This window comes from Sus scrofa, chromosome 5, assembly GCF_054392235.1.
Source record: "Sus scrofa isolate SSC_HxYL_T2T_F1_AM1 chromosome 5, Sscrofa_HxYL_maternal_Yorkshire_Landrace_v2.0, whole genome shotgun sequence".
NCBI lineage: Eukaryota > Metazoa > Chordata > Mammalia > Artiodactyla > Suidae > Sus > Sus scrofa.
The window spans coordinates 9357852-9385750 of record NC_139387.1 but is presented as its reverse complement, the minus strand read 5'-3'; the positions used below and the strand labels follow the sequence as shown (position 1 = coordinate 9385750).

Genomic DNA, 27899 nt, shown 5'->3' with positions numbered 1-27899 from the left:
CAGGCTACCTGTACTCCACTGCACTCTCTTTACAGAGGATGAGGTGATACAAACAATAAAGTACCATGAGTTATGAGTTGTTATTCTCCACCTATAGATTTATAAATAAGTCTGTGGCTATGAAGCGCTATAGGGTAGGAAGTAAGTCTTAGCTCATTATGAAAGCTCCTCCTTTCATAAGAGGAGCTGTACGAAGATAGATGAGATTCCACCACTTGGTATCTGCCAGGTACTGTGCTAAGCCTTTATCTCTATCGTGCTGGTACTCTGCAAAGTAACCCCAGGAGGCAAAACTGTTATCCCCATTGTTTTTTGTTTTTTTGTGGGTTTTTTTTTTTTTTTTTTGTCTTTTTGCCTTTTTCTAGGGCCGCTCCCACAGCATATGGAGGTTCCCAGGCTAGGGGTCTAATCGGAGCTGTAGCCGCCAGCCTACGCCAGAGCCGCAGCAACGTGGGATCTGAGCCCCATCTGCGACCTACACCACAGCTTACGGCAACGCTGGATGCTTAACCCACTGAGCAAGGCCAGGGATTGAACCCACAACCTCATGGTTCCTAGTCGGATTCGTTAACCACTGAGCCACGACGGGAACTCCTGTTATCCCCATTTTATAGATGAAAAAAAATGATTCTCAGAGAAAAGCTGGAATTTGGCTAAGATCACTCAGGTGTAAGCAGTTGAGTTGGTTCCTGAATCCAGGTCTATTTGATTCTATGTTCTGACTCCCTATGGTTAACTGCTGAGACTCAGTACACCAAAACATATATTAAGATCTGAGCTTTTTATCATCTCTGTAGGATAAATGTCAACAGGGCCAGGAATTTGCTGATGGGTCTTGGGAAGGGGTGTGTGTAAGGAGAGTGTTAGAAGAAACACACACTAGAAACCAAAATTCCTGATCAATATACGCTCGGGGGTCAATGAGCATCTGGGAAATATTACTGAGTTGCAAAGAATGTTAGAGTCCCTAAGGAGCCCTTCTTTCTGGTAGATAGGGAGAGATTTTGCATGCAGGGAAATTCAACTTGTCCAGGGTCCCACACAGCCAGTGCATGAGGTGGATTTGGAATTAAAATGGGCAAGATTCTAACCCATAGGTTCATATCAATGGTCACCTTAACACATCCCTTCTATGTGCCAGGCACTGTGCTAAGAGCTGGATGCCTCTCTCCACACCCCGCCCTTCTCCCTGGGAAGAGGAAGCAGAGGCCTGGAGTAATACATGCCCAGCCCGTGGTGGAAAGGATATGGGATGGTCTTGCTTTTTTCCCTCCTGACCATCAACACGTCTTTGCCGTGCTGCCGCAGAGTGGCATAGTTCAGGAGGAAGTACACAATCAGCGGGCTCTTCCCATAAATGTTGAAGAGGTTTGAGGTCATTTCAGGGCTTTTGCAGGCAGGGTAAGACTGAATAGGAAAGAGAGAGGAAAAAAAGAAAGAACATTGTCATTTTTTTTTTTTTTCTTTTTAGGGCCGCACCTGTGGCATATGGAAGTTCCCGGGCTAGGGGTCAAATCAGAGCTGGAGCTGGAGCTGCCAGCCACAGCCACAGCCACAGCAATGCCAGATCCGAGCCACATCTGCGATCTGCAGCTTGTGGCAGCGCCGGATTCTTAACCCACTGAGTGAGGCCAGGGATCGAACTCACATCCTCCTCGTCAGGTTCTTAACCCACTGAGCCACAACAGGAACTCCAGGACATTGTTTTGTTTTTTTTGTCTTTTTGCCTTTTCTAGGGCCGCTCCCGCAGCAAATGGAAGGTTCCCAGGCTAGGGGTCTAATCGGAGCTGTAGCTGCCAGTCTACGCCAGAGCCACAGCAACATGGGATCTGAGCCGCATCTGCAACCTACACCACAGCTCAGAGCAACACCGGATCCTTAACCCACTGAGCAAAGCCAGGGATCGAACCCGAAACCTCATGGTTCCTCGTCGGATTCGTTAACCACTTCGCCACTGCAGGAACTCCCAGGACATTGTTATTTTTACAGTATGTATTAAGAAATGTAGGGAGTTCCCATCGTGGATCAGTTAAAACGAATCTGACCAGTATCCGTGAGGATGCAGGTTCTGCCCTTGGCCTCACTCAGTGGCTACAGCTCCAATTCAATCTATAGCTTGGGAACCTCCATGTGCCGCAAATGTGGCCCTAAAAAGCCAAAAAATAAAAAACAAAAAAGAAGAAATGTAAAAATACTCATATCTTTTATCCATTTTCAGGATGCTATCCTAAGGAAATTCCCTACAAGAAAACCAAAAATATTTAGGCACTAAGATATTTATTGCAGTGATAATTACTATAGCAAAAGATTAGAATAACCTAAACATTCAAGGAGAAAATGTTGATACTTCTACCCAAAGGAATAGTATGCCACTATTAAAATGTTTATGAAGAGTTGGTACTAAAATATTGTTTCAGATATAATAGTATATTTTAAAAATCGAGATACAAAATTAGGTAGACAGTATTATGTATTTTATATGAAATAAATATATAAAATCGATCAAAAATGAGATGAGAGACTAGAAGCATAGTTAACAAAATGTTAACGATTCACTCAGCAAATATTTACTGGGTGACTACTATGTACACACACTGTTCTAGACATTGGAGTTTCAGCCAAGAATAAGACAAATTCCAGCCCTCGTGGAGCATGTATAATTGAGAGGAAAACAAACAATTCAATAAATAAAAGAATAACATGATATTATGGAATAATAAGTGCTTCAGCTCAGAATCAAGCAGTGCAAGGGATGCAGGTGGTGGGGTGGGAGACAGAGGAGGAGAGGAATTTTTTCCATGGGGTGATCAGGGAGGGCTGCCCCAAGGAGGAACAATCCTGGAAAATCCTGAATGATAGGAGGAAGATCTGTGTGATGTTCCAGGCAAAGGGGACAGCAATGCAAGAGACCCTAAAGCAGACAGGAGCTTGGTGTGGCTGAGGGACAGAAACCAGGCCTGCCTGGATCAAAGGAGAACAAAATGAGGCTGAAGGGTTTGTGTTTTCTGGACCACAGGAAGGAGTTAGGATTTCCTAGGCGGGATGGAAGCCACTGGAAAATTTTGAGCTGGGGTACAACACAATCTAGTTAATTTTTCCAAAGTTCCCTTTAACTGATGTGTGAGAAATGCCTGCAGTGGTTAAGGGTGGAGAAGAGGAGTTAGGAGGCCTCTGCAGTGGTTCCTGCAGTGTTGGAGCTGGGAAGGGGGAGCTGGAAGAGGGGTGAGAAGTAGTGGAAATTGCAGCATACTAAGAAAGCAGAATTGGCAGGATTTGCTGAGGGAGTTGATGTGGACGTGAGAGAGAGGAATCGAGGATAACCTAACGGGTTAGATACCAGTTGCTCAGGTGGGAAGCAGGGAGAGGATAAGCACTCTCTTTTATTCCAAGATTGTCTTTCTACTTTTTTACATTAATGACCTTTGTTTTATGAAATGATGGTGATACCAAATAGCAGTTATTTTGTTTTCATGAACTTATTTAGTGGGGAAAAAAAGTTTTTCAATGTCTAGAAAAGTCCAAAGTGGATCTAGGGTTCACAAATCTAGTTCCACATTTATCCAGGTGTTGTTCTTTCAATTGCCCAGTATCCATTCTCTTTTTCCTAACAACCCCCAGTTCTTGCAGGTCTGCAACCTACACCACAGCTCACGGCAACGCTGGATCCTTAACCCACTGACTGAGGCCAGGGATCAAACCCGCAACCTCATGGTTCCTAGTCATATTCGTTTCTGCTGCACCATGACAGGAACTCCTTGAGCGACCTTAAATCAAATGTCTTGCTCCCCCACGAAGGCCACAGGTGGGGTCCTCAGAGGCCTTCATAGGCTCTGCCAGCCAGAGCCTTCCTCTCACCCACCCAGTTAGAACCAGAGCACATGGAACAAGCTTAGTCAATCAGAACTCCCACTTCTTGGATTTTTGAGTGAGGCAAAATATAGACTGAAAACACATGCAGGGGGCGTCGCCCATTCCAGGGCTGCCAACTTGAAGAGTTGGTTCAAGGATTGCAGCTGCCTCCGTTTTTCTGCTCCTTGGACCGATTTTCACACTGCCCAACCACTCACTGTTCTTGCAGGGTTTTATTTTGGTTTTTTGTTTTTTTTTTTTTTGTCTTTTTAGGGCCACACCTGCAGCATATGGAAGTTCCCAGGCTAGGGGTGTAATCAGAGCTGTAGCTGCTGGTCTATGCCACAGCCACAGCAATGCCAAATCCGAACCTCGTCTGCAACCTACACCACAGCTCACAGCACCCACAGCTCTTCTCCACCCTTACCCACTGCACCACAGCCAGATCCTTTAACCCACTGAGCGAGGCCAGGGATTGAACCCGAGCCCTTATGGATACTAGTCAGGTTCATTACCGCTGAGCTTCCATGGGAATTCCCGTTCTTGCAGCTTTTGCTCAGGTTGGCAGATTTTGTTACTTGTAAGCAAAGAATCCCAACTGATACCCATCATTTCAGTAATATTCTCAGTAGGTACTTAGTCATTTTTGCTTCCTTAACTCTGGAAGCAAAGAACAAACTGCCTTTGGAATATCCAGTCCCATTGTCAGTAGGGATCTGGTTTCTCCTCCCAAGCAGGAGGTAAGGGAGGGGCTCTGGGTGCAGGGACTGGGTGTGGTAGTGGAAGGGCTGGCTCCGAGCCACAGCACTGGGCAAAGACAGGCCAGTGGACAAGAACAGAGATATGCTGGAACCTCAGCTCCAAGGGGCAGGCAGAAAGCAAAGTAGGAGCTAGAGTGAAGGGTTGGCATCAGAGAGCTGGTAAGAGGAGTGGCATGGTTTGAGAGCCAGAGATGGAACAAAAACCAGCAGACAGTCTGCAGCAGAGCCAGAGGGTAGAGCTGGTTTAAAATGACAACTTAGACTCCTGTGAAGTTCTTTCTTACCGCAGATAAAAATCTGACTCTAATTCCAACCCATCTCCCTCCAGGACCATGTGTTACATAACAGTCCTAAAATGTTTGAGGAGAGCCCTCATATCTTCTCTAAGTCTTGCTTCTCCAACCTAAACATCTCTAGTGCCTTCGGTACCTCCTGATCCTTCTCCTCCCAGCCTGGTCCCTCTCCCAAAACACGTATTAGATGGGACCATCTGAACTGGAACGATCGTTCTTGTTGTGGGTCAACTGCTTTTCTTTTTAAGAAGTTCTTTATTTTGACATTTAGATATCATTTCCTGCTAGTTCTGAAGGTAAAAACTTGGTTTTTTTTACAAAATAAATTTATGTTCATTGTGAAAAATTCATAAAATGTAGAAAGTAAAGGATAAAAGTCTCCATCCTTACTTGCATTTCCCAGAAATAAATACTGTGGATGTTTCTCTGTGTATCCTTTCAAGACTTTTTATACACACATAGCAACTTTATACCAAAAACGTATTTCAAAAGTAAAACCAGAATCATACTGTACATAATGTTTGTTTGTTTTGCTTTTTAGGGCTGCACCCACGTTCCCAGACTAGGGGTCAGAGCTACAGCTGCTGGCCGACGCACAGCCACAGCATCGCAGGATCTGAGCCGAGTCTGCAACCTATAGCATAGCCCACAGCAATGCTGGATCCTTAACCCACTGAGCAAGGCCAGGAATTGAACCCGCATCCTCATGGATCCTTAGTCGGGTTCATTAACCACTGAGCCATGAAGGGAACTCCCTACATAATGTTTTATTTCTTTAATTTTTCACTTATCAGTATCTAACTACATTGCCTGTAATGTTTACTTGATTTAGACATTGTTGACAGACATCCTTTCATATCAGAAGGTATAAATCTGTCTCTTTTTTTTTGGCTGAGACTGTGGTAGGCAGAAGTTCCTGGGCCAGGGATGAAACCTGTGCCACAGCAGTGACAACGACAACTTCATAACCCCTAGACCACCAGGGAACTCCTAAATCTGTCTTTTTTTCTTAACAGCAACAGAGTATCCATATTAGGAACATGTCACAGTTTGCCTATTTATCTACTGAAATTTTAATTTTTTTCAGTTTTTGCTGGCACAAATTAATGTAAAGGATGGCCTTACATGAACATTTCTGCGAGACAGATTATTAGACCTGAAACTGCCAGGTTTTTGGTGTATGCCATTAAAACTTTACTAGAACACCCTAAACTCGTGACAAAACATCTAAAAAATGTTAGGTAAATATTCTAAAAATCCTTTTTTTTTTATTTTTTTTACTTTATGGCCACACCTATGGCACATGGAAGGTCCCAGGCTAGGGGTCAAATCAGAGCTGCAGCCACCAGCCTACACCACAACCTAGCAACGCCATATCCAAGCTGAGTCTGTGACCTACACCACAGCTCATGGCAACGCCAGATCCTTCACCCACTGAGCAAGGTCAGGGATGGAACCCTCATATTCATGGATACTGGTCAGGTTCGTTAACCGCTGAGCCACGACGGGAACTCCTCCTTGATGCTGTTGTCTTTATCACTTTTATTACTGAAGTCTCCTTCTCTTCCTAGTGTAGAGGGATGTAAAAAAATTGACTTCTCCAGTTCCCTGGTGGCTCAGCAGGTTAAGGATACACCATTTCAGGGAGGGGAGGAGAAGAAGAGAGAATACGCATTAGTTCTGTGCCTCTCGGGTTCGGGGAACTGTGCTGTTGGCAAAGTTCCAAGGTCAAGGACTCAGGCTCAGATCTGCATGCAAGTTTAGGTTTATCACTTATTTGCTTTGTGAACTTGGACAAATTAGTTACGTGCTCTGAGCATCACTTTCCTTACTAATAAACTGAAGAATAGCAGGAGTAATTATCTCAAAAGACTGTGACAGTAAAATAAAATATACTGCATGCTTAGCTTTAGTACAGTTCTTGACATGTAGTAAATATTCATTACATGTTAAGTGTCACTACCTCAGGTAAACCTCATAAGAATAACAGGACCTATAAATTATTGTCCCCATTTTTTTTTCTTTTTGGCCGCCCTGCAGCTTATGGAACCCCTGGGGCCAGGAATCAGATCTGAGCTGATTGAGATCTAAGCCACAGGGGCAGCAATGCCAGATCCCTAACCCACCGTGCTGGGCCGAGGATCAAACCTATCCCAGCACTCCCAAGACGCCGCCAATCCCATTGTGCCACAGCAAGAACTCCTGGTCCCCATTTTCTAGAGCAGGAAACTAAGACTTAGTGCTCTCTTTCCATTACGTCCAAGCTCTTGAGTTTCAAGCAAGTAATTTATTTTTGTTTGTTTGTTTGTTTATATTTTATGGCTCCACCCACAGCATACGTCCAGGGACTGAATCTGAGCCACAATTGCAATCTATGCCAGATCCTTTAACCCACTGTGCTGGGGCAGGGATTGAACCCCCATCTCCACAATGACCCAAGCCACTGCAGGTGGATTCTTCACCCACTGCACCATGGCAGAAACTCCCTCAGCAAGTAATTGAAATTTTGGAGAAATCCAGGCAAAATGCTCACTCAGCTGGTGCCTCCGTCAATAATTACCCTTAGATTTCCTTACTGTATCACCTGAGTCTATAATCAGAAATACCCCAGTTCTTACCTGCCATCTTCACAGAGCTAGCTTTTCTAGCCAGATCTTCTAGCCCCCTTTAAATCATCTCTACTATTAAATCTGCAATCATGTGCTCACCTGCTTAGGAAGCATATTCTCATGCTCTCTCGCTGCTGATATCTGCTTGACTCTTTGCGTTGCTTTCCTCAAGACCAGAGTCTGACGATTACGCTCTGCCAATGCAACATTCACAAAAAATGATCAGTAAAGCTTGTCAGCTGTGATGAGAAAGAGCATATGGTAGATCTCAGCTTCCTGTTACCATGAAAAATGCCTGGGTATAGTCAGATCATTGGGAGATGCTAGAGGAAGTAGCTTAGGTAAATTCCTAGAATTTCACTTGCATTTCAGCCAGATATACACTTGTGGCCATATATTTGGCCATTTATTTATCTACCTCCCCATCCTTCTATCCATCCGTCCAACATTCACTGAGCCTCTACTATGTGCTGGGCTCATGCCAGGTGCTGGAAGTAGACTCTCTTCAAGGAATTCACAGCTTAGTAAGAAACGAAGACATGTAAATAATAAGTGTAATACTAACTCTAGTGCCATAATAGATTTTTCTGCAGGATATGCTATGCTCCCAGAATAAGGAAGAAGGAGCCCAAAGTCTTTAAAAACACTAAGTAGACTCAGGAAGGGTATCATAATTTCTTTTTTTTTTCTTTTTAGGGCTGCAGCCAGTGGCACATGGAGGTTCCCATGCTAGGGGTCTAATCAGAGCTGCAGCCACCGGTCTACACCACAGCCACAGCAACCCCAGATCAGAGCTGTGTCTGCAACCTACACCACAGCTCAAGGCAACACCAGACCAGGGATCAAACCCGCAACCTCATGGTTCCTGGTCAGATTGGTTTCTGCTGTGCCACAACAGGAACTCTGGGTGTTGTGATCAAAAGAGAAAAAAATACCCAACTCTTGCACAAAGTTATGGTTTTTCTGTAAAAGTTAATAGAGAATATTTTAAAGACAGACAGAGAGAACAGATTGTCCATAAATGGATAATGATTAGAATGACTTCAAAGTTCTCAACAGTAACAATGGAAGCTAGAAGATGACAGTGGAATGAAATCACCAAACCACTGAGGTAACCCTGTATACCCAGCAAAGTTATACTTTAAGAACAAAGATGGGGAGTTCCCATTGTGGCTCAGCAGATTAAGAACCTGACTAATATCCATGGGGATGCAGGTTCAATCCCTGGCCTCGCTCACTAGGTTAAGGATCTGGCATTGCTGCAAGCTTCAGTGTAGGTTGAAGATGTGACTGGTTGAAGATCCGGCCTAGCACAGTGGGTTAGGGATCCAGCATTTCCACAGCTTAGGCTCAGGTCGCAACTGTGGCTCAGATCTGATCCCTGACCCGGGAACTCAATATGTTTTGGGGCAGCCAAAATGAAAAAAAATTTTTTTTGCTTAACTTTTTTCAAATAACGGTGATGTGTGAAATTGCCTAGAATGATACTTAAGAGTTTGTGTTCTTGGGAGGTCCTGTTGTGGCTCAGCTGTAACAAACCTGATTGGTATCCATGCAGATAGGGGTTTGATCCCTGGCCTCACTCCGTGGGTTAAGTAAGGATCCAGCATTGCTGTGAGCTGTGGTGTAGGTCACAGATGTGGCTTGGATCTGGTGTTGCTGTGGCTGTGGTGTAGGCCAGCAGCTGTAGCTCCGATTGGACCCCTAGCCTGGGAACTTCCATATGCTACAGGCACAGCCCTAAAAAGCAAAAAAAAAAAAAAAAAAAAAAAAAAAAAGTTTACGTTCTAACTCTGTTTTCTTATATTCTGTATCTGTCTATTTAGCATTGATTAATTACAGGGCCAAACTAAGAGCCAAAGTTTTTATATCTCCCCCACAATCCAGAGCCCATATGCTGAACCACCTCCTTTATCTAACTCTCAGGCACCAAGCCCATACTTTCCCTGACTTAAATCAACCTAGGGCCAAGTGCCAGACAACCTATACCCCAAAGCCCGTCAGAATCATTCTATAGAGCCAATCCCAAGTTATTTACCCTGTCACGTCTTGTCTTTCCCAAGGAAATCCCAGTAAGGCTGTGGCCTGTGCCTTCCCCTTGCTTCTTTCTACCTCCTGACCAACACTGGTGCTTCCTTCCGAGGCCCTGAATGGTGAGCTGTGCCTCCCATTTCTAGAACTGGGAGAAACAAACTTTTCTTTCAATGGTATTGACCTGTGTAGTCAGTCAGTCACCTTTGTAAATTAACACCCAGGCACACATAGTTTCCAAGTCAATAAATGCTAGTTTCTGATGGGGGAGAGGAGCAGTAAGCATAGCTTAGATTTATTTTCTTCCATGCCTACAACCTCTTTTCTCCATAGATGTTAGCACCGTGCTGAACTCATTATCACAAAAGTTAAACTTCATCAGCGCTTACTGAACTGAAAAGACAATTATGTCTTCTTATATCACCTGGAGTTCCCATCGTGGCTCAGTGGTTAACGAATCCGACTAGGAACCATGAGGTTGAGGGTTTGATCCCTGCCCTTGCTCAGTGGGTTAAGGATCCAGCGTTGCCGTGAGCTGTGGTGTAGGTCGCAGATGCGGGTCGGATCCCGAGTTGCTGTGGCTCTGGCGTAGGCTGGTGGCTACAGCTCCGATTAGACCCCTAGCCTGGGAACCTCCATATTCCGTGGGAGAGGCCCTAGAAAAGGCAAAAAGACCAAAAAAAAAAAAAAAAAAAAAAAAAAAAAAAAAAAAGATATTACCTGATGCCAAAGGCCCAAAGCCAGAACTACAGGTATAAATGAGGGTGGCGGATTGGGTTAAAAAAAAAACCCAAGAAACTAGAGTTTTGGAGATGGTAACTACAGCCAAAGTCTGCATTTCCCCTGTGGGTGGTTAATGTACCTTTTGAGGCATTCTGTGTTCGTGAGCCATCCGCTGAATTCTTATTGGCAATAAAGTTTCTCTTATTGGTTGAATTTATATCCAAAGACTCCAGGAGAGAAAAAAAATATAGAAGAACAAATTTAGTAAAATTGGTAGTGAGAAGAATACAAAAATTTCCTAGGCGTTTCTCACCGTTCTCAGCAAAGGAACATGTGGAGGGAGACCTTTCCGGTACCTATTTCGATGACTCAGCCCTCCATCCTCTGAGCTCAGTGGAGAGCAGTGGATGATGTGGAAAACACAGGAGCTGGGGACAGAAGCAGGCTGGGGTTTCTTTATGGGGTTCTTATGGGGACTGAGTCAGCGAATGTATGCAAAGCACATGAATTGATGCTCATGGTGAGTGCTCCATGGACATGGCACGGTTGTTTATGCAAGCACCATGCCTTCTCCAGAAAACATTTCTTTGAGTAACTACTAATGTGTCTGGCACTGGGCAGAACCTGAAACCTAGTCCCTGAGTAGAGGAGCTCCCAGACTAGCAGGAGAGATAGACAATTATGCACAGATGGGGAAAGTACCACATATTTATTAGAAAGGTAAAGTAATTTAGGATTAGGTTTGTATATGAGTGACATAGACTCAAAATTAATAGTGGTTCAAACTAGGTGGAAGTAACTCTCCCATATAATAGTCTGAAGGTAGGTAATCCAGGGTTTATAGGTTATTTCTGCTGTGATAAGTCCTTAATGACTCCCAACTTTTTTCCAGCTCAGTTCCACATTTCCTAAGATAGGATCCTTGTTCTTAGGGCCCAAAATGGCAACTAGAGCTCCAGTCATCACATTCACATTCCAGGCAGCAGAATGGAGAAAAGGACAAAGAGATGAAGGAGTCATATCAGTTGTTTTTTTAAGGCGGGCTCCTGGAAACTGCCACATGGCACTCCACTTATTCTCATTAACTGGGCCTTAGTCACATGGCTATATGTGGATGTAAGCAGGGGGAGGAATGTACTCTTTATTTTATAGGTTCTCTCTCTCTCTCTCTCTTTTTTTTTTTTTATAGAGGAAGGCAACAACAAATATTGGGGAACAGCTAATAGTCTGCCACAAGCAGTACCAGCAGAGTATTCTAGGAAGCCGGAGTGGGGACTGCTTGATTCTGTCTGGGGGAGAGCTGGAGGGCTTCCAAGGAGAGAAGACAATTTTGTTCTGTCTTTAAGCATGAGTAGGAGTCTGGCAATGTTAAACAGATGGCCCACCAAGTGGCAGACAAGCAGTCCACCAGCCTCAACAATCACCACTTTGCTTTTATATAAATATGATATTTGAATGGGAAGAAGAAAGCTGAAAGGACTTCCCATCCACTCTGCAGCTGGCTGTCCAACAGCTACTGATTTTTAGAGTGTTGAAGTGGTTACTTGGATTTGTTACAGAAAAGACATTCTGGGGCTCAATGAAGCATCACACTCATTCCTTTTTTTTTCTTTTTAGGGCTGCACTGCGGCACATGGAAGCTCCCACGCTGGGGGCGAATTGGACCCACAGCTGCTGGCCCACACCCCAGCCACAGCAATGCCAGACCCAAGCCGCATTTGCAACCTAAGCCACAGCTTGTGGCAATGCTGGATCCTTAAATCACTAAGCAAGGCCAGGAACTGAACCCACATCCTCATGGATACTAACTGGGTTCTCAACCTGCTGACCCACAATGGGAACTCATTCTTAAGAAGCCTCGGAGAGATCTGCTGTGGAGCAAAGAACAGACACAGGGAGAAGGGCTTGGTTGAAGTTCTTAGACCCTCATATTTGCTGGAGAGGCAGCATGATGATGCAGGAAGAGCTCAGAATGACAGCGTGTATCAGCTAAAGTCAGTCATGTGGCAAGCTATTCACCAGTGTGAGTCTATTTCTCTTTTGTCAAATAAAGGTAACAATTACTTACCATGTAGGGACGTTATAAGGACGAGGGAGGAATATGCAAAGAAAATCTGCATGTGGACTCTCCAAAGTGCTTTCCCATCCACCCTCTCATGTTGTGACCAGCAACCAACTCTAGTGTGAGGCAAAGTGATTATTGTTGGGACGGGGGGATAAACTTAGACTGCTCTGGGACCCCCTCCCCTCCATGGCACAGAGGAGATGGAATCGTTTCAACCCACCTGGTCCCCCTCCTGCTCAGGTTGGGCATGCTGATAGCTTAGCAGTGACAGGACAGAGCAGTGGGGGAGCCTGCATGAGAGCCCACATGGGATTCAATCTGGGGATACCCAGAATGTCTGCGAGGGCAGTGGGCTTTGCAGACCTGGTATTAGCAGGTATGGGAATGAGCTGCAGGAAAAGGGGATATTCCTTTTTTTTTTTTCTTTTTTTTTTTTGTCTTTTTAGGGCCACACTCATGACATGTGGAAGTTTTCAGGCTAGAGGATCGAATCAGAGTTGTAGCTGCCCTACACCACAGCTCATGGCAATGCTGTATCCTTAATCCACTGAGCAGGGCCAGGGATCGAACTCACATCCTCATGGATACGAGTCAGTTTTGTTATCGCTGAGCCACGAAGGGAATTCCTAGGGTCATTATTGTTACTGACCCTTACATACCCAGTGCTTTGGAATTTGGGAACATTCTGGTTGAAATGAGTAACATTCTGACAGGACATGGCTGGACAACAATTTATGGAACATCTCCTATCTCTAGATGAATCTGTAAGAATTAGTACCAATCATGATGCCCATTTTGCAGATGAGAACACCAAGGCTCAGATTTGCTCAAAGCTATTTAACTGATAGGTGGCCTTTCACCAAGATGAAAATTTCTGTCAACTTAAAAAAATATGTACAACTTAAAAGTTTAGAGTTAAGTTTTATTTGGGGGCAAAATGAGGACTATAGCCTGGGAGGTAGCATTTCAGATAGCTCTGAAATACCCCTGCAAAGAGGCAGTGGGAAATATCAGGATATATGCGATTTTGGTGAAGGGGGAGGTACACACAACCAAGCACACATCTTACCGAAGGTTGCTGCTGGTCTTGTGAAGGTTACTACTGGTCAAGAGGAGCAGACATCACCATGAAGGGTTTTAGATATAAGGAGATGCAAGAATTGGGCTGATAAAGTATTCGCCTGGAAATATCTATCTGAAGACCTGTTCTGCCAGTTTTCCCAGAGCACAGAGGGCCTCACTCCTGAGCTCTTCTCAGAGAGTGTTAAGGGTCAGCAGCTAAAGTGGCTCATGATTCAATCCGTGTAGAGGCAGATGGCAAGCGGCCATCTCCAGTTCACATTTAGAGCTTCTGGAACCAAGCTAGTGTGTCTTTCTGCCTTTTTCTATGGCTCCATCATGGTCATTCACTCATGGTGCCTGTATTTTGTCACAAATATATGAAACTTGGATAGAATTTTTTTCTCTAACACTGACTCCTCGGCTGAAGTCTATAGCCTTGTATGATTAACTTCCTATGTGATATCCCCATTTGCACTTAGGGTTAGGGTCAGGCATCCTAAAGTTAGTAAGTTCAAAACTGAACTCTTGATAGCTTCTCCTACCCCAAACCCTACACTTTCCATCTACAAATCTCACACACCGTTCAGCTGCATGAAGCACATGCTGGCCACATCTTTTTCTTTCTGCCTCTCTCCACTCCCAAAGCCAACCTGTTGGCAAGTATTGAAAGACCAATCTCCAAAACACATTCCAGGTCTCTCTGCTTCTTGCCTCCTGCTGTCACTGCCTCTTCCTTAGACAACTACAAAAGCCTCCCAACTGGTTTTCATCATATTCTCCACATTCAGAAGAGATTGTAATCTTTTAAAAAAATATAAATCAGATCATGTCACACACACCCCCATTTTAATGATTCCCATAGCACTGAAAGTATATCCTTACTCCTTAATATGACTCACTCAACTCTGCGGGATCCAGCCCCTCCTACTTCTCTTGCCCCTATTCCCCTGCCACACACTGGGCTAGAGTATCACTGGCCTTCTCTCTGTCCCCTGAATATCTCAAACCCTTTTTATGTTATAGCCTCAGGGCCTTTGCACACGCTGTTCCCTTTTCCTGGGAGGTTCATTCATTCACTCTTCTGACTCCTTCTCATCCTTTGGTTTTCAGTTCAAATGGCACTCTCTGGGGGTGTCACATGTTCTCCACATATATAAGAACCAGGGCCCAAGGCAAAAGACTTAAGCTGCCCTCCCAGCTTCTTTTGTGGCCGGAGTGCAGACATTTCAGGTAGGCTCTACCTCTCAGAGGCAACGCACCTGCCTGAGACTTCCAAGATGGAAGTGAGCAATGTGAGGAAATGGGCAACCTAGCAGACCCCAGCTTTTGGAGAGACTGTTGACAGGAGCAACTGGCTTTTCAAGGAAGCAGAATGGAGTTTGAGCATCACTCTCCGGTAACACTAGTCAGTGCACGGCCAAGTATCTCTGCAGGGGTATAAGGTTTGGGCACCATTCTCGGTGGCATGGCCTCTGAAATGAATGCACTGGCCCATCCTGGGGAGCTGTGAGATATTAGTGACACATTTCTTCCTGTTTAAAGTAGCTGAAGTAGATTTGCAATGGTGGTGGCAAATAAGAACCCTGATGATGGAGTTCCCGTTGTGGCTCGGCAGAAACAATTCTGGCTAGCATCCACAAGGATGCAGGTTCAATGCCTGGCCTTGCTCAGTGGGTTAAGAATCTGGCATTGCCGTGAGCTGTGGTGTAGGTTGCAGATGTGGCTCAGATCTGGCATTGCTGTGGCTATGGCATAGGCCAGCAGCTACAACTCTGATTCAGCCCCTAGCCTGGGAAATCTCCATATGATGAGGGTATGTCCCTAAAAAGACCAAAAAAAAAAAAAAAAAAAAAGGAGAAGAACTCTGATGATGAATCCTCCTTACAAAAGTTGTGTTTCACTATCCTCTCATATTTATTCAATAAAGCAATAACCAGTCTTTAAGAAGTAAGAGCCCTTATTTATAGCTGAACCTCATGGCAGAAGCCAGATATACAGTGAGATGCTTTTTCATTCCACTGTGCAAATCCCCAAGAGGATTCGGGAGAACCACAGACCATAGGTCTGAGACTTAAAGTGACTGCAACTCATCTCCCCAAACTGTGGACTCCCAGACAGATGGCTGCCATTGAAAAGCACATTTTGAACACAGCCAACTATTTACTTGAGCAGATGGGAAAGTGTGTCTGCTCAAGACCAGAGAGAGGCTCTATCCCCACCATGGAATTCAACTCCCTTCATCCTGGTTTGCCCAGTAAAACTTCAGCTGCTTCTAAGGTTGGAAAGCTTTTGCTTATATCTATTTCTGGGACAGAAAACGGAATCTCTCAGCTGGGTTTCTGAAATAACTGTCAGAAGATTGTACGTATTTCAGTACAAAGAAAATATATTTGTTTTACATGGTTGTGACAGGCAGTGCAAAAACACTGGATAATATTTTGATCTCGGGCCGGGAGTGACAGCTCTCCCTCCACAGCGCCCCTTTTGTCTCTACTTTAACGGGCTGACATTTATAGAGTGTCCTCGTATACAAAAGCACAGGGCCAAGAATTTACATAGATGACCTCCTTCATGAAGTCAAGAGATAGTCTGTTGAGTATCTTTGTGCTCCATCTATTCTAGGATCTGGAGATAGAACAAGAATAAAGGAAAAAAAAGTCCTGTTCTCATGGAATTTACATGACACTAAATAGGGGGAGACAAACACAAAATGACATATAAATCCTGCAGGAAGACTAGCAGACTGTGATAAGCACTGTACAAGGAATCGTACTAGGCAATGTGATGACAGAGGGTGGCTGGGGAGCCAGGGATACCACTAAGGCAATGACAGGAAATTGGAATCCAAAGGACAGGAAGGAGCCAGCTCTTCCCTCAGGAATCCTGAGGAAAGCATGTTCCAGGCAAAGGTGACAACTGGTGCAAAGGCCCAACTGGACCCAGGCCTGGAGTGTCCCAGAGGCAGAAGTACGTGCAGGGAGGTGGGAGTGAGGAGGCTGGAGAGAGAGAGGTGGAGGCTGGATTCTGCAGGGCAACTCAGTTCAGGCTCAGGGGGCTGGACTCTATTTGAAGGGCACTCGAGAAGCTATTGAGGCTTAAGCAAGGAACAAGTTCATGTGGTGTATGTCTGTAAAGGGTCACTCTGGTTGCTGTATGGAGACCAGGCTGGGGGTGAAAATAAAGGAAAGGAGGCTAGGAAGAGGCTACTGCCACAGACCAGGAAAGGAGTGACACCAGGGCTGGAAATCAGTGCTCTCCCCACACCCTGCTAAGCTGAGATGCTCAGGGGAGGCCACCAGGGCACTTGTAGAGACCAGTCTGCGTTCGGAGTGAGGCCAGAGTATGGAGGGAGATTTGGGTGTTACTGGCTTATGGGTGGCATTTAAAGCCACTAGACCAGACAAGACCATCTGGGGAGAATACATAGATGGAGGGGGAGGGGGCCAGGACAGAGCTGGCAGGACAGGGGGCCAGCAAGGAAGTCGGAGGAGGGACAGACAACAGGGGAGGAAGGCCCTCAAAAGAGCCTGGCAACATAGTAGCCAAGAGAAAAACCTGTTTCAAGAAGATGGGAGAGGGATTCCTGTTGTGGCTCAGTGGTAACAAACCAGACTAGTATCCTCAGGACTAGTATCCATGAGGATGTGGGTTCAATCCCTGGTGTCACTCAGTGGGTTAAAAACTTGGCGTTGCAGTGGCTGTGGTGTAGGCCAGCAGCTGCAGCTCTGAATTGACTCCTAGCCTGGGAACTTTCATATGCAACAGATGCAGCCCTAAAAAAGTAAAACAAAACAAAAACAAAACAAAACCCAGAGGAAGAAGATTGGAGTGGGAGTTCTCTTGTGGCACAGTGGGTTAAGAATCTAGCCTTGTCACTCACTGCAACAGCTTGGGTCACTGCTGTGGTGCAGGTTTGATCCCTGGCTCGGAAACTTCTGCCCCCAGCAAGGATGTGAGTGCAGATGAGTCTTTGTGAGAAAGGCAGCAAGAAATGGGGGTGCAGAGACAAAGGGGGTTTCCCTTGTAAAGGCAAGAGATGCTAGAGGAGGACTGTCAACAATGAGAGGGATCCAGCTGAGTGGGAGAAAACGATGACACAAGTAAAGAAAACAACGGTGCAAGAAAGAGGGTGCCAGGTGCTGGAGTGGAAGCCGAGCGGCCGAGGTTCAGAGCACAAGTGGGGGGCAGGGCCCTTCCTCCACAGGCACCGGGGACGGCAGATTGGGGCAGGCTGTCCTCTGGTAGGAAGGCCAGGGCCTTCCTCTTGACTGCTTCTAATATCTCGATGAAGACATTCCATGGGAGATGCTGGGTGAAGAGAGTGGAAAAGCCTGCCTGCAGTGGAAGAATTCTGTAAAGGGAAGAGAGTGAAATAAGAATTTTGAGGAGTCAGAGCCTGGACATGCTGGGGAAGTGTGGGAGTGCAGGCAGGCAGCGCTGAGTGCCCGCTGAGACGTGTGGCGGTAGATTTACAGGCAGCCCAGCCGCACAGTCTTCATGCAATCTTCATGATACCAGGACAAAGGCACTATTGCTACTGTGCTCATCTCACACCAGCAGAAACCAAGTCTTAGGAAACTGAAGTAATTTGTCTAAGTCTGCACAGCTAGAATCTGAACCCGTGAGACCCGGCTCCTAGCCAGATCACTAACTCCTATGGGGACATGAAGACTTTCTAAGGAATAACGGGACTGCCAGTTCTAAGAACATACATTTGGAGATGTATGCTCCTTAGTTATTCTTTTCTAAGAGTGATCGTCCTGAGAACGTGCAGCATTTGCACCTGCTTTACAAAAGAAAGGCACACCTTCATCCATCCCAAGCATCCCTTTGGTGAAGGTTCCAGGGTGGAAGCACCCGCAACTCTGCACCAAACAAAGGGGGAAGGCTGTCCTAACAATGGATCAAGCCTCACATGCTACTTGTTAAGACTGCTAAGAATGGGATTAGAAATGTTGGTCTAGAGCTCAAAGAGTAGTGGGGGAGAGCGCCGTGTTCAGAGTAATGACCAAATAACCGCGCAAGTCCTCTAGAGGAGAGCGGTGTGAGCGAGGATGACAAGGAGGCAAATCCAGACGAGGGTCACGTCAGCCGACCCTGAGGACAAGGCCCTCAACTGAGATGGAAGGATAAGTATGTGTCTCCTAAGCCAGGGGGTCTTCTTTTGCAAAGAGTCAGAGAGTGAAAGACGAGGACTTTGCAAGCCCTTGTCTCTATAGCAACTGCTCAACTTTGCCCTGCAGTGCAAAGACAAAAACAATGGTCAACCAGTGGCTGTGGCTGTGTACCTGTAAGGCTTCGTTTACAAAAACAGGCAGGGAAAGCCCTCACTCTTAGTTTGTCTGGACATTTAGCCTTGATTGGTAGCCCTGGCTGATTTGAGCTACTGATGGGAAGAGATACTGAATGATGATGGGGGTAGGGGGGCACTCACCTGAGGGCAGCAGATTTTCCTGCTCTGGATGGACTTCCCACTGGAATAGCTCCTAGAAGCGAGAGAAAAGAACGCTCTTCCTAGGGAAGAGAAAAAGCAGTTCTTCAGTTCCTTGTTGTCCTGAGGGTGACTTTCAGAGCAGGAGCTTTGAGACAGCCCCCTCCCTGCAGGTACTAGTAACAGCAAGAGGGGGTGGTGGGGAAGGATGGCCTGGGAGTTTGGGATTTGCAGATGCAAACAATTGTACATAGAATGGATGAACAACAAGGACCTGCTGTCTAGCATAGGGAACTATATTCAATATCCTGTAATAAACCATAATGGAAAAGAATATGAAAAAGAATATATATATATATATATATGAATCACTTTGCTGTATAGCTGAAATTAATATGACATTTGGGTTCTTAACCTGCTGAGCCACAATGGGAACTCCTTTGTTTTTGTTTTGTTTTGTTTTGTTTTTTAGATTTTTTTTTGTCTTTTTTTTTTTTTTTTTTTTTTTTTGCCATTTCTTGGGCCGCTCCCGCAGCATATGGAGGTTTCCAGGCTAGGGGTCTAATCGGAGCTGTAGCTGCCAGCCTACGCCAGAGCCACAGCAACGCAGGATCCGAGCCGCGTCTGTGACCTACACCACAGCTCATGGCAACGCCGGATCGTGAACCCACTGAGCAAGGGCAGGGATCGAACCCGCAACCTCATGGTTCCTAGTCAGACTCGTTAACCACTGCGCCATGACGGGAACTCCAGATTTTTTTTTTTTTAACTTTGAAATTCTTTGTCCATGATGACTGCTGAGATAACAAACCTTTTAAGTGGGTCCATAACTGCAAATGCTTAGAAAAGTAAGCGGTGGCTATTGTAATTTCCACCCAATAACTGCAGCTGTTCTCTTCCCTAAGGACTGCCAGGTATTCTCTTCTCTTCTCTAGGGGTTCTCAAACTGGAATGTGCTTACAGATCGCTGGGAGATCCTGGTAATCTGCAGGATCTGCTTTAGTTGATCTACAGAGATTCTGATGCTTCTGGTCCGTGGACCACACTTAGAGGAGCAAGTCTTTGCCACACCACAGGAGGATGCTGAACCATCTGCCCCCCCTCCCTTCCTCATTCTCTTTCTGTCTTTTCTGCTGACAGCTAAGAGGGATGGTGTTTATTTAAACAAGTGTGGCTGTCCTACTCCCAACCCTGCTAACTCCTCCAGCACACCTTTCTCTATTCTATTTTCACTTCTGTATCACTTTCCCTGAAATCTGGGCCCTGCCTTTTGTCACCTGATGGAAATAGCTCTCTCAAAATTCACTAACAGGGTTTTTTTTGGGGGGGGTGATAAGAATGTTCTGGAATTAGATAGTGGTGATGCTGCACAATTTTGTGAATATACTAAAAGTCAATGACGTATATCTTAAAAGGGTAAATTTTATGTTATGTGAATTATGTTTCAATAAAACTAATATATAAAGGTCACCAACTTGGAGTTCCCATTGTGGGGCAGCAGAAATGAGGAACCATGAACCATGGTTCATGAGGAAACTAGGAACCATGAGGTTTTGGGTTCGATCCCTGGCCTTGCTCAGTGGGTTAAGGATCCGGTGTTGCCATGAGCTGTGGTGTAGGTTGCAGATGCGGCTCAGATCCTCCTTTGCTATGGCTGTGGTGTAGGTCACAGCTGTAACTCCGATTAGACCCGTAGCCTGGGAACCTCCATATGCCACGGGTGCAGCCCTAAAAAGCAAAAAATAAAAATAAAAAATTCACCAACAATTGGGAGTTCCTGTTGTGGCACAGCAGAAATGAAGCTGACTAGTATCCATGAGGATGAGGGTTCAATCCCTGGCCTCGCTCAGTGGGTCGGGGATCCGGCATTGCTGTGAGCTGTGCTGTAGGTCAAAGATGCAGCTTGGACCCTGATTTGCTGTGGCTGTGGCTGTGGCTGTGGGGTAGGCTGGCACCTGCAGCTCCAATTCCACCCCTAGCCTGGGAACGTCCATATACCACAGGTGCAGCCCTAAAAAGCAAGAAAAACTAACCAACAAACAAAAGATCACCAACAACCTAATTGTATGATTCCATGGCTTCTTCCTAGGCCTTGTTCTGTGGTCCACTCTGTAGTAGTTGGTATCACTGACCATTGCTAAGTATAGCCCTTGGTTGTCATAGCTCTGTTCTTTCTGGGCTCCATCCTGCCTCTGAATCTTCTTTCTGCTGCCTCCTGTAGGTCCCCAAGTCTCTGATCTCAGCCTCCTGTCTTCTCCTTTCTTTGATATTCCCATTTAGAGATAATTTCAACAAGCACGTCTATTTAAATAAATCCTCAGTTGGGAGTCCCAGCCCTGTCCTCTTCCCTAGCTACAGCCAAAACCGTCTTAGGCATCTCCACCTGGATGTTCCATCATCCCCTCAAGTTCATCATGTCTAAATTTGTGAACATAAAGCCTTTCTCCACAGACCTGACCCTCCTATTGACTTCTTGCTTCTAAATGGAACAGCTGTATACACGGGCTGCTAGATGCTTAGAAGCTGCTTAGAGTCTGGAACCCACCCCAGCTCCAGCCTCCTCCTGGCCTGTGCTACTGCGTTTGAAGGCTTGTGGATTTCCATGAGATTCCACCTTCCTCATGGCTTCCTGTCCGTCTTCACAACTGTGCAGAAAAGTGTTAACATAGCAGTCCTGACTGCCATCCTAGAAAACTGTGGATTGCAAGGTTGGCCTTGACTGTAGATTTGGGGAGGGTTCTCACCACAAATAGAGTGGCTCACTCCGCCTAAACCGTTTGTGCAAACAATGTGGTTTATGCTGAACACCCACTTTCCCTCTGGAAGTTTGGAATTTGGGTATGTGACCACTTCGGGGAGCAGCCATGTGATCAGCCCTCAGTAAAAACCCTGGGCATTGGGTCTCTAACGAGCTTCTCTGACAGGCAATGTTTTACAGGTGTTGTCACAGCTTGCTGGAGGAATTTAGTGGCTCCTGTGTGACTCCGTGGGAGAGGACTCTAGGGAGTCCTGGTTTTCCTGGACTTTGCCCACGTATCTTTCCCCTTTGCAGACTGTGCTTTGTGTCCTTTTGCTGCAATAGATGACAGTCATGAGTGTGACCACGCACTGAGTCCTGTGCATGCTCCTAGGGAATTACCTAACCCGTGCCTGGTCTTGGGGAGTGCCCCACCCTAGTTCATGCGAGTCCCTCACCCTAACTGCAGCTTCCCAGCCTCAGAGAGAGGGTCTATAGGGGACACCTCCCCCACTTTCCCATCCAGCATGGAACCTTTCAAGCAGCAAGTTGGCAGCGCTGCCAGGGCCCTCCAGGGACAGGAAGCTCACCTTAGCTAGACAGCGCTGCCTCTTAGGTTTCTCCTTCTTTCTGAGGCCCTTGCTGTCCCTGAAGAACTGAGGGAGAGAAATGGTTTAACTGGCCAGAGGGGCCAGACCAAGATAAGCAGGAGACGGATTGGCCTGCCTGTCAAAAGTGTGGCTCCCCAAATGTGCTGGAAAACCTTGCAGCACATGAACCTCTCTGTACCTCAGTTCCTGCTGTAAGATGAGGTTGGGGTGGGAATGAAACAAAATAGCATTAAGTCATACAGTGGCTGGTGCAGAGAATCAAGTGGGCATTAACATTATTTTTTTAAAAGTTTTATTGAGCTGTAGTTGATTTACAATGTTGCGATAATTTCTGCTGTACAACAAAGTGATTCTGTTATACATATACACATATTCATTCTTTTTCAGTCTTTCACTCTATATAAGTTATCACAGAACACTGAGTAGCATTCCCTGTGCTATTCAGCAGGTCCCCACCGACCATTCATTCCACACCCAGTGGTGTGCATATGCCAATCCCTAACGCCTAGTCCATCCCTCCTGCCACCTTTCCCCTTCGGTAACTGTAGGTTTGTTTTAGAAGTCAGTGAGCCTGTTTCTGTTTTGTTAGCATTATTTTTATTGTTAATCAGATTACTACCAGGTGCTAAGATTCATATTCTTTGACAGTATGAATTATTTTCACCATGTTTAAGAAAAAAAAAACTTCTCATTCCTATCCCCCACATCCAAAGGGTCGTAGATGTTTCTAAGATTTGATTAGCCAGATATTGTCTGCCCCCGGGCCCCACTAACCATTAAAGACAAGGCTTTGCTGTCCTGGAGTGCCCCATAAGAAGGGGCAGACAGCCTCCAGCTGGGGGATGTAGATTTATCCTGACCCAAGGAGGTATCTCTCTGGCTTCACAGTTCTGAGTTCGAATCCTGGTTTAGCCACCCACGGGCTGGTTACCCATCACAATCCTCTCACTGCTGCCATGAGGAATGCTTCTCTGTTCCCCTCAGTGCCTCTGGGTCTTTTCATATGCTGTTCCCTCTGCCTGGAATAGCAGTCCTCCCCTTCACCTGCCTAAAACACACATCCTTCAAATCTCAGCTTAAATGCCATCCCCTCAGGGCTGGACTGGGTACCCCTCCCCTGCTGCCTAAGCACAGTGTATACTCTGTCACAGAGCCCAATGCATGATTGCAGGACCTTAATTTCCCACTAGACTGCACAGCAGGGGCTGTGCTTGCCTCCTGGCTTGTTCTCAGTGTTTATTTAGCATAACACCTGGCACACGGTGCTCTCTTCGTGTCTGCTGAGTGCAAAAAGAAAGTTGGCCTTGGGCAAGTTGCTTTTCTGAACTCTAGTTTCCTCACCTGTTAAGAGGTATTCGCATGTACTTCAGCTGATTGCTGAGAAGATTAAATAAAAAGGATACCTGGCACCTGGTTCCTGGCACATAGAAGACCCCTAACACTGGCATCTACTCTTGTAGTATAAAATCCCACCCCCACATCCCAACACTCTGGCGCGCTGACTCTGCAGGTCCCAAGCATTAACATTTCAGTGATTTTGGAGGCTAGTTTGGGGATACATGAGAGAGAACCAGGCCTGAGGAGGATTTCAGTACTGAGGCCCTTCCCTGCAACTAGATGGTGGCCAGGTGTGTAAGGGGGCAAAGGGGGTGGAAGTCCCCAGCTGGTGGCTTACCCTTCAGCTGTCTTTTTCTCTGCAAAATTAATTCTTCTCTCCGGAACCTCTCTGGATCCAGTTTCGAGTAGTCCCAGTTGCTGTAGCTCTGTGGGCAAGGATATGTACCTACGAGAGAGTCAAGAGTGATAATGAACACTTCTGCAAAAGAGAAAGGCAGGCAGGTGATGGAAGAGAGGCGCCCCCTGCTGGTTCCAGCACCAGCCCCACCCCACACTGGGCTTGTAGTCTTGGCTGAGTCACTTCCTCTCTGGGAGACTTTGGTTTGTCCACCTGCAAAGTGGAGATGTGATGTCCACCCCGCCCTCCGGACAGTGTGCGTGTGAGGATCAGATCACCCCGCAGACTGTGAAGCTGCAATGTGCCATAGAAATATGAAGGCATTGCAATTATTTGTTTTCCTGTCCCTCTTCTCTGCTCTCACTGGACTAGGGGCTCCTTAAAGGCAGGGGCTGGGTTTGATTCATCTTTGCACCTCCAGGACTTAATATTGGACCTGACACACAATAAATAGGCACTTAGTAAATGTTTGTTCCACATACTATCACGCTTTGCTAAGTATTAGAAATGGGCTTGCCCTAAATACTTGATGGGCCTAATGCTTTTCTTTTCGGGAAACCCTGTGTTTTAGAGTCTTGATTTTTTGGAGCCCAAACCCTCAGATATTAGAGAAACTCTACGAGTTCTCTCAGTTCTTTGATATAGGAAGAAAAAGACCAAGAATTACTTTAAAAATCTGAGCCCTTGTACAAAGCTTCAGTCTCCATTGGGCAAAGTCAGTGGACAGGATGTTTATTACTGGGGATGGATTAGGAGTAGGAGGCAGAGCCCTGGACAGAGAGGGGAAGAGGAGGGAGGAACAGAGAGGCAAGAGTCAGAGAATGGGAGGCAGGACAGCATAATGAGGAAGGTGAAGGATGCATTAACCAACCTGCTTGTGGTAAAAAGTTTTCATTGTATGTGTATCAAATCATCACACTGTACACCTCAAACTTCCACAGTGTCATATGTCCATTTTTTTAGTTTTTATTTTTCTCTCTTTTTTTTTTTTTTTTTTTTTTTTTTTGGCTTTTTAGGGCCGCACCTGCAGTATACGGAGGTTCCCAGGCTAGGGGTCGAATCGGAGCTACAGCTGCCAGCCCACACCAGAGCCACAGCAACGCCAGATCCGAGCCGTGTTTGCGACCTACGCCACAGCTCACAGCAATGCTGGATCCTTAACCCACTGGGCGAGGCCAGGGATTGAACCCACAACCTCATGTTCCTAGTCGGATTCGTCCGCTGCGCCATGATGGGAACTCCTCTCTCTTTTTTTTAGGGCTGCATGAGCGGCATATGTAAATTCTCAGGCTAGAGGTCAAATCAGAGCTGCAGCTGCCATCCTATGCCACAGCAACGCCAGATTTGAGCTGTGTCTGAGACCTATGCTGTGTGGCAATGCTGGATCCTTAACCTACTGAGCAAAGGATTGGAACAGCATTCTCATGGATACTAGTCGGGTTCTTAACATGCTGAGCCACGATGGGAACTCCTCACATGCCAATTATATCTCAACAGAGCTGGGGAAATTTTTCTCCCTCGCTGACAAGAGTGGCTCCCTGCACCCACATTGTTTATAAAACAATGTAGCTGATGCTGAACACCTGCTTTCCTGGAATTTTGGTACATGAGGGACAGAGGTGCCTGCATGAGCAGCCCACAATAAAAAGCCTTGGGCTTTGTTTCCCTAGTGGGCTTCTGGGCAGAAACATCACACCCATGTGATCACACTGCAGAGGGATGAGGCGCTCTGCATAACTCCTCACGGGAGGGGAGAGCCCAAGGAAGCCTGCAGGTGAATTCCTCCCATCGCCGCCCGTCTTTCCCCTTTTGGTCTGGTTGTGTATCTTTACTACGTCGCAATAATAAACCTTAGCCAGAAATACAAATTCATGCTGAGGCCCATGAGTTCTGCCAAATCTCCTATGTGGAAGGACCTTGGAGACGGTCAGCACCGCAGGAAACGTAAAACATGCTTCACTTAACCCGGTACCAACCACACAGGAAACTTCTCAGTAAGTAGCAGATATTAATGACCTGAGAAAATGTCTAGGGAAGGAAGGAGGCTGAAAAGCAATTGAAAAATGAACATCAAACTTGCACTGTGTGTGTCGCAGGGAGAGGGGGAGGGCAGTTGGGCCGCTTGAGGTCAGGCTGGGGTGGGAGTGAGGGATTATGCAGCCAGAACACTGCTTTTGGGTTCCTGAGTCTGGGGCCCATCAGCTAACGCACGTCTTTAACTAAAGGGGCTGAGCCGAAACCTGCTCCCTGCAGATGCAGGCAGCCACCAAAGGGGACTAGGAACTAACGTCTCAGAACTGCCTGAGGAAGCAGGGAGAGCAGTACCCCTGGGGCTCTAACCACACTTCATTGTCAAGGGGGGAAAGGAAACCGCCTCAGCGAAGGGGTGTGATGGCAAACGGGAACCTACCTGGGTTCGGCTAGAAGACATGTTTCTAGAATTGCTGTCCCCAGGAGAAAGCAGTCACCCCTCACCTGAAATCCACAGGCTCATCGTGTTACAGATGTCAGACTTGAATTCATGCGTGTTGAACCAGGACTGAGGGAAGCAGCAGCAGAAGCTGGTATACAGGGCTTTACTCAGAATTGATGGCAACCTCTGGGGAGCAAGCGGAGTTCTGACAATGTCTGGATACTTCCACACCCCGAAAAGAGCCCCTGACTTCCCAGAGGATCTGCGATAAAACTCTCTACCTGACACCATGCTGCCTTCCTGTTCACGAGGGGAGCAGTTCTCACCTACAGCTGCCCCACGTCTTGGTGGACTCCTTACCCTACCTGGACCACTCCTCAAACATCTCACTATGTTGGCCAGCAATCTCCCCTCCCCTCGCTCCTCTGCATGTGGTCTGTGGCTCAGCTCTTTCTACAACCTGGCCAAAGAGCAGCTCAGAAGATGACCAGGTACGTTTGACATACTCCTCTTGCTGTCTCCCAGAAATAATAAGTCCTACTTACTGTCTTTTTTTCCCCCTGTGCACAGGTGGTACTGTTATTGCTTTTTTTTTTTTTTTTTCTTTTTACAGCTACACCTGCAGCATATGGAAGTTCCTGGGCTAGAGATCTAATTGGAGTGCAGCTGCCAGCCTACGCCACAGCCATAGCAACACCATATCCAAGCTGTATCTGTACTTTGAGGAGACACCAGATCCTTAACCCACTGAGCAAAACCAGGAAGCAAACCCTCATCCTCACAGACATGTCAGGTTCTTAACCCACTGAGCCACAATGGGAACTCCTGTTATTGCTTTTCAACTGTGGTTAAACTCAAATTATACATTTTATCTGGCTTTATTCCTTTAACATTATAACCTAAATACTTCCCCCCAGGTTATTATAAATTCCTTGGGATTTTTTTTTCTCAGCATTGACCTTTAAAATATTGTGCTGAGTGGTCATATCAAAATTTACTTAAACGTTCCCCATTGGATATTTTTCTAAGACTTTGCATTATAAATTATATGCTAATAGTAATCATAGCAGCTATTATATAGTAAGGGCTTATCATGTGCTAGGTGACATGTCACATGCCGTACAAACATTATCTCTCTCGCTCTCTTTTTTTTGGCCACACCCACGGCATGTGGAAGTTCCCAGGCCAGGGACTGAACCCATGCCACAGCAGTGACAACACCAGATCTTTAACTGCTCAGCCACCATGGAACTCCAAATATCACCTCATTTAATCCTTAGAACAACGCAACAAGAAAGGCATTATTATTCCCATTTTATGGATGATGAAACTGAGACACTGAAAGCCTAAGTGACTTGGCGAGCAGGCATTTAACTAGTATAAGTGGCTTTTAGCATATTTGTATCAATTCACTTCCCACTCAGACAGAGCCATTTCCTGATACCTTCACAATGCCGGAAATTAGACTTTTTAGTCTATGTGATCATACAGGTAAAAAGGAGTATTATTTTAATTTGTATTTTTGATTAAAGGTGAACTTTTTTCCCATTTGTATTTCTCCCCTGGTGAATTTCTGGTT

General features: G+C 46.0%; 2 protein-coding genes and 1 long non-coding RNA gene across 7 annotated transcripts in view; 1 reads left to right on the top strand and 2 right to left on the bottom strand.

Moving 5' to 3' along the window:
• The window catches only part of LOC110260646 (uncharacterized), a 102967-nt gene extending 83072 nt beyond the window's left edge, over positions 1 to 19895 (top strand). Inside the window, exon 4 of the long non-coding RNA XR_014803051.1 lies at positions 19760 to 19895. This is a non-coding gene — a long non-coding RNA (uncharacterized LOC110260646). The remainder of the gene's footprint in view (positions 1 to 19759) is intronic.
• The window catches only part of DMC1 (DNA meiotic recombinase 1), a 112058-nt gene that overhangs the window by 67543 nt on the left and 16616 nt on the right, over positions 1 to 27899 (bottom strand). The window contains exons 6-9 of the mRNA XM_084955290.1: positions 23848 to 23955; positions 18828 to 18907; positions 7612 to 7706; positions 1250 to 1407 (exon numbers count right to left, since the gene is read on the bottom strand). The gene's annotated coding sequence lies outside the window, so the exon portion shown is untranslated. The remainder of the gene's footprint in view (positions 1 to 1249; positions 1408 to 7611; positions 7707 to 18827; positions 18908 to 23847; positions 23956 to 27899) is intronic.
• Positions 1 to 27899, bottom strand: part of FAM227A (family with sequence similarity 227 member A) — a 61458-nt gene that overhangs the window by 16943 nt on the left and 16616 nt on the right. For 3 of the 5 annotated variants that reach the window (XM_084955287.1, XM_084955289.1, XM_084955288.1), the window contains exons 9-14: positions 26383 to 26506; positions 23848 to 23955; positions 18828 to 18907; positions 10406 to 10493; positions 7612 to 7706; positions 1250 to 1407 (exon numbers count right to left, since the gene is read on the bottom strand). In XM_084955287.1, coding sequence (XP_084811413.1) covers positions 1250 to 1407; positions 7612 to 7706; positions 10406 to 10493; positions 18828 to 18907; positions 23848 to 23955; positions 26383 to 26506 — 653 coding nt within the window. Of the gene's footprint in view, positions 1 to 1249; positions 1408 to 7611; positions 7707 to 10405; positions 10494 to 15283; positions 17745 to 18827; positions 18908 to 23847; positions 23956 to 26382; positions 26507 to 27899 lie in introns of those variants that run through there. The other 2 variants (XR_014803049.1, XM_021093103.2) reach the window with 2 other exon arrangements.